Below are 7131 nucleotides of genomic sequence, written 5' to 3'. Positions count from 1 at the left end.
CAGGTCCTGATGGTTTCTCCGCCAGTTTCTTCCAAACAAATTGGCCGACTGTCGGTCCTGCCATATGTAGTGAGATCAGGTTTTTCTTCTCTACGGGCTCCTTACCTACCAAGATCAACAACACAAATATCAGGCTGATTCCCAAGATTAATAATCCACTAAAGGTGTCTGACTTTCACCATATCGCTTTGTGCAACGTTTACTATAAAGTAATCTCCAAGGTATTATCTCTACGCCGAAAGCCTATTCTTCAAGATATCATCTCGGAGAATCAGTCTGCGTTCATACCTGGTAGAGCTATCTCCGACAACGTGCTCATCACTCACGAGGTCCTTTACTATCTCAAAACGTCTGAAGCGGAGAAACGATGCTGCATGGCTGTTAAAACTGATATTAGTAAGGCGTATGACCGCTTAGAATGGCCTTTTATCAGACAAGTGTTTATCAGCCTGGGATTTGATAGTACCTGGACAGAGTGGGTTATGCAATGTATCTCCTCTGTCTCCTACTCTTTCCTCATAGAGAACGAAGTGAAAGGCGAAGTAAAGCCCCAGCGCGGCATCAGACAAGGTGATCCGATGTCACCGTACATCTTCATCCTTTGTGGAGAAGTCCTCTCGAGTCTCTGCAGGAAAGCACAACAAGATGGATCACTTCCGGGTGTGAGAGTCTCAAATAACAGCCCAAGAATAAATCATCTGCTTTTTGCATATGATACGATGTTTTTCACTAGAGCAAATCAAAAATCCTGCAATTCGCTACTCAAGATTCTACATGATTACGAAACTGCATCTGGCCAAAAGATAAACCCTGACAAATCCTCTATCTCATTTTCGGCCAAAACACCACAATCTACTCGAACTCAAGTCAAAGAACTTCTAGGTATATCTAAAGAGGGGGGGAGTAGGGAAATATTTGGGACTACCTGAGCATTTTGGCAGGAAGAAGAGCAACCTTTTCTCATCCATTGTTGATCGTATGAAGCAGAAAGCTGTGAGTTGGTCCACGCGGTTCCTGTCAACAGCTGGTAAAATGACGATGCTTCAGTCTGTCCTCTCAGCTATTCCATCCTACGCGATGTCCTGCTTCCAACTACCTGTGGGATTATGTAATAGAATCCAATCAGTGTTAGTTCGCTTCTGGTGGGACGACAGTAAAGGGGAGAGGAAAATCTGTTGGGTAGCTTGGGATAAGATGACGAAGCCTAAGAGTCTAGGGGGTCTGGGTTTTAGAGATGTTCAGCTTTTTAACCAAGCTCTACTAGCAAAAATTGCATGGAGAATCCTAAAGAAACCCAACTGCCTCTTGGCTCGGGTTCTCACTGGGAAGTACTGTCATAGTCAATCTTTCCTGTCTACTGCAGCTAGGACTGATTCCTCGCATGGGTGGAAAGGCATTCTATGGGGCAGAGATTTACTCCTAACCCACCTAGGGAAAGCTATTGGCAATGGAACGTCTACTCGGGTCTAGAATGATTCTTGGATTAGTCCTAGTGACAACCTAAGACCTTTCGGTCCATCGACAGAACATGATCAAGACCTCCTAGTTTCAGACCTTCTAGCTACTGAATCTAGACAGTGGAACCTTGCTAAAATTAATAATATTCTGCCAGAGATGGCTCACCTTATCCTGCGCATAAGACCGAGTGTGTTAAACACTGAAGACGCTTTCATCTGGTCGCTACATAACACTGGAGAGTACACCACGAAGTCGGGCTACTTCTCAGGAGTCCAGTCAATGCACTCCTCACCGTCTTCCATACTGCCCTCCACCTCTCTTTGAATGGAAGAAGTTGATTTGGACGCCAAAGCTGTCACCAAAGTTGAAACTGTTTCTGTGGAAGATCATTCAAGGAGCTCCACCGACAGGAGACAATCTGCAAAAAAGGAGCCTATTATCTAACACTCTTTGTCCTCGCTGTGGCGAAATGGAAACGGCAGATCACCTGTTTCTCCTATGCCAGTTTGCGCAGGAAGTGTGGAGACTAGTCCCTTGGGAATCAGTCTTTGATTCATCAGAGAGCAACTCCTTTGCGGAGGAACTATCACACTCCACCATCAGGCGCAATCTCCCTCCGGTGGGCATCACGATCAACATATTTCCTTGGATCTCCTGGTTCATCTGGCTGAGTCGCAATCAGTTAATCTTCGACAAGCGACCATCAAGTCCTCGTAGCATCGTCACAAAGGCACTCCAGACAGCACAGGAATGGGAGCGAGCCCAACCTCCCATCGATCCCCCGAATCACCAGCTCACTACGATCCCATCGACCCCCGATCTTCCACCGATGACCTTCTTGTGCAACACTGACGGAGCCTGGCTCTCCTCCTCGTGCACCGCAGGCGTTGGCTGGATCATCCGAGCGGTAAAGGCACCCCCTGACTCTGAGATTGGCAGAGGGGGTCGCTCCTTCCTGCATGTCTCTTCGGCCATCATGGCAGAAGCTCTAGCAATACGGGAAGCACTCCTCCACGCTCTCTCCATAGAGATCACTTCAATCTGGCTTCGATCAGATGCTCAAGCGCTCATCACAGCGATCGTCACGAAACGGAGACCGACAGACCTCTACGGTGTTCTGTCGGACGTCGATTTGATTTCTTCTTCTTTTTCGTTTTGTCACTTTTCTTACTAGCTAAAGCCCACCTCTGTATCCAAAACTCTTCTGTAGCCTACCTCGTTTGATTTTAATTTGAAAGATTTAGTTGTGCAAAAAAAAAAAAAAGAAACAGATGGAGTAATATATACATATATTAATATCATTTAAATTTAATTATATATCATAAAAATTATTATGGATTTTTTTACCATATATTATTGTAAATAAAATTAACTATTTAATTTTATGTGTCTGCGCACCAATTTAATTATAGACAATAATTACTGATTCTGAATTATTTAATATATTTATTACTTTACTACTTAATATATGTGAGTAAAAGTGTAAAATCAGTAATAGTGCATAAAATATTTTATATACATAATTGTGATAATATCCTAGTGGCTAGTCGTATGCAAAATTGCTAGGAGTCTCAATAATAGAATTTCTCGGAAAAATAATAACAATAAAGTCTGGGGGAGGAACAGTATGCGCACCAATTTAATTATAGACAACAATTACTGAAAATACTATTTTATATACATAATTGTGATAATATCCTAGTCGTATGCTAAATTGCTAGGAGTCTCAGTAATATAAATTCACGGAAAAATAATAGCAGTGAAGTTTGGGGGAAAGAAAATTTAAGAACAGCCTTTACTTTTTTTTTTTTTTTGTCACTGAGAACAGCCTTTACTAAAATTGAAAATTGGGAAACACAAAGAAGGACACGAAATTAATGTTTGGCCTCGAAGAGGTCCCCCGATATAAACAGACAATCTTAATTTTTACAATCGCATCTTTGAAATCTGCTAATTGTTTAAGTTTCCTTACATGGGAATTTTCTACGATAATTTCCCATATTTTTAAATTCCCTCGACTGATTTCCCAATACATCTATAATATCTTATGCAATCACCTAAAATAAATAAAAGTAATATATTTTATACTAATATCATTTCCTGACATCTAGAAAGAGACGTCAAAAAAAAAAAAACACGGTCCCCTACATAACGAAAGTCTCGCTAAATAATTGTTGTTTGGTGTCAATCAGATATTTAGGTATCAATCGGCTTTGCATATGTTTTCCGAGGAGAATTTCAAGTTTACCTCATTGTTATTATCATTATATTCATGTTTATCTTTATTGAAAAATATTTTCACAAATACATTTTTTATTAAATAAGCAAAATACTCTTATATATTTTTATAAATAATAATAATTTAAATAAATAATAAAATTATATATAATTTTTATCGTTATATGTTTTTAATTTGTAATTTTTATAAACCTTTTCGAGCCTTTCAAATTTTTTTCTAGTCTTTTTATTTTATTCTTTTATCAAAAATTTTCTTTTAAATTCGAATTTTTTTAACTATTTTTAGAATTTTTGAAAATTTTAAATATTTATTGTAATCCCAAACTCCACCTTCCAAAACTCAATACCTCTAAATCTAGATTAATTAATTTTAGAGTTATAAATGTCTATTTACCTTTTTAAAAATATATTTCAAAACTACTATATTTATAATACAATTTATCTTAACCACGTTTATCCTCAACTTTTAAAAGATAAATAGACATTTATAACTTTAGAGTTAACTAATCTAGAACTAAAGTTTAGAGTTGAAGATGAATTTAAAGAATTTAAGATTTAGGATTTTAATAAATATATAAATAATTACGTAATTTTTTAAAAAATATAAAAAATAGATTTAAAAAGAATTTTCTAATTTCTAAAAGAAAATTTGCAAAACAAAAAAAAAACAAATTCAAAGAAAAAACAAAAATTTGAATTTGAAAAGATAATTCGAAAAATATAAAATTTTAAAATAAATATTATATTTATATATCTATAAAGCAAGGGTATAAAATATTTTTACCTCTTTAATAAATAAGATATTTTTGAAAATGTTTATTTAATGAAACTAAACATGATTAATGAGTCCAATAATGTAGTAAAAGTGAAATTTTCATTTCTTTAAAAGTGAAAGTAAATGTGGTTAAAATGAAAATGAAAAGTGATATTAGCAATATGGTCATAAATAACTGGTTATAATTTGACAAAGTTTTTGAATTACTTTTGCACTCGATTAATGTTGGAGTATACTTTTGCATTTAAAATTTTGAGATTCTATGTTCTTAGTTCACAGACTTTTAAAATGAAATTAAATATATTATTATTAGTTTGAAAATTTTCAAAAACTAATGTTTTGGTTTGAGATTTTTTAAAGTACACCTAAATTTCTTGTAATTCGTTTGTGCCCTTCATTTTTTATTGATGATTGATTTTTTAATTCTAACTAAGTTTATGTTAGCGAGATATGAATTCTGCATTTTTACTCATAAGATATAATTTTCAAACTTCATATATTTATGAAAATTTTAGAATCTGTGTGGTAAAAACATTCTAAGTAACAAATAATTATTGTTAACAAAAATTTACTGCAACTTCAGTGCAAATTTTATGTCCAAATATTTAAATTCATCACATTTTATGTAATTGATTTTTCAATGTATAATTATTTTTCACTATTCATATTTTCATAAATAAAAATTTAAAATAACATAGAAATTCATTTACAGACATTAGTAAACATTTAATGTTAGAAGAAAATATTTTTGGAAACTTTCTTAACAATAAATATATTTACTTTATAAAATAATGATTTAAATCAGTTAATAAAATTCATAAAAATCTATAGCATTATATAAAAAGTAAAAAAAAAAATTTCTAAATCAGAATACATATTGACAGAATCTACATAACTTAAAACTTTATAAATCAATCTTCCAGTAACATTCTCAATGATTTTTGGTAAACATGGTTTCGATTGGCACAACTGATTAGGAGAAACTGTATGCTCTCGTTAAAAATTTTAATTAGATGATTGGTAGAACACTACCAGTATATAATTTTAAAATTGTTATAAAATTTATTATATAATATATTAAACTTATATATATATATATATATATTTGTTCATAAAAATAATGAATCTTATTTAATTATATAAATAAAAATTAAATTTTAAATGTGAAATATTATTATTAAAAAATAAATGTAAAATTTATTTAAAATATAAATTTATTTTTGTAATAAAATAATTTTGAATATTATTAAATAATCTAAATTAATTATATATAATTTATATATATATATATATATTATCATTATTTATTAGTTGGTTAAACATTAAATGATTCATATATAATATTATCATAAAAATTAATATATGGCATGATTTATTTATTTCTAAATAATACAGATATGTTTATTTTATAAGGTATAATATATAAATATATATTATGTTATGTTATGTTTTTCGAAAAAAATAATGAATGATATGTGTAATTACATAAATTATATTGTATTTTAAATGTGAAATATTGGTTTTAAAAAAAGATAAAATATTTAATCGTAATTTTTATTCTTAAAATTTTATTTTTATTACGAAAATATTTTGTATATTATTAAATAAAAATAAATAAATTATATATAATTATTTTAAAATTTTATATATTCTAAATGCAAATGATTTATCAAAAAATTCATACGATTTAGCAAAACTATTTGGAGAACATTATCATTTTATAAATACTATTCTAAAATATTTTTATAATAAATATTGATTAATATAATGCTTATAATAATGGGTTTGCCAATCCACCCTTAAGTGGACTTTACCTCTTGAGGCTGGACATGTTTATTTTTGTCTTTCCTCCGCTGTCTTCCGTCAACATAGCTAGTCGTAAGTTTTGTTGGCCCCACTTCTTTGGTCCACACGTCACTTGTGGGTTGACTCACCAAAATTAAATTCAACAAGAAAATCAGATTGGCCATCTACATCTATACTTTCCAGTTGATTTGATGATATTAATGTTATGAACACGGTCATTTAAATCATTTTGTTTTTAGAAACTGAGATTCAATGCTATGCATCTGACAATGGAAACATAACAGTAATGTGTTAGTATTATCACCTAATCTCTTTTTATTTCGTATTTAAAACTGTTTTAAATTGCATAATGAATATGTCAATATGATATATGTTCATAAAGATATGATTGGGTACAAGTAACTCAAAACCGAAATGCAAAGAACAATTTTTTGTAAAGACATAAAATTCAGTGGGATATGAAAATATTAGTATGATAAATATAAATAGATAAAAAAAACTCTACGTGCGAGAGAAAAAAAATTGCAATATTACAATGATGAGAGATTATCATAATTATGAAGGTATATTAGTGCTACTAATCTTATAAATCTCACAATAATTTAAAAGATAATCAAAAATGAACTAGTACGAAGAATCTTAGGGGTACATTTGATTAAAAGTTTGAGATGATTTGTATTGGATGACATACTACTACTATTATTCAAGCATAAACTTTTTAAATATCACTAAACGTGTTATTTGATAAACTATTTTAAAAGTAATTTTTATTGAAAATCTTTAAGTTATGATTTTAAAGATTCTTCAAGTCATTTTAGAGTGTTTGATATAATTTCTTAGTTAAAAAAAATTTC

General features: G+C 31.0%; 2 protein-coding genes across 2 annotated transcripts; both read left to right on the top strand.

Annotated features, from left to right (window-relative positions):
- Window positions 1-1032: 1032 nt before the first annotated feature.
- LOC108850702 (uncharacterized mitochondrial protein AtMg00310-like) lies at window positions 1033-1470 on the top strand. The gene has a single exon (XM_018624188.1). The coding sequence runs from the start codon at window positions 1033-1035 to the stop codon at window positions 1468-1470; it is 438 nt and encodes a 145-aa protein (XP_018479690.1).
- Window positions 1471-1927: 457 nt separating this feature from the next.
- LOC108850701 (uncharacterized) lies at window positions 1928-2632 on the top strand. The gene has a single exon (XM_018624187.2). It carries the CDS (start codon window positions 1928-1930, stop codon window positions 2630-2632), a length of 705 nt encoding a protein of 234 aa, XP_018479689.2.
- The last annotated feature ends 4499 nt before the right edge of the window (window positions 2633-7131 follow it).

Source organism: Raphanus sativus, chromosome 4, assembly GCF_000801105.2.
Source record: "Raphanus sativus cultivar WK10039 chromosome 4, ASM80110v3, whole genome shotgun sequence".
Lineage (NCBI taxonomy): Eukaryota > Viridiplantae > Streptophyta > Magnoliopsida > Brassicales > Brassicaceae > Raphanus > Raphanus sativus.
The sequence above is the reverse complement of the archived record's forward strand: the minus strand, read 5'-3'. Positions and strand labels throughout refer to the sequence as shown.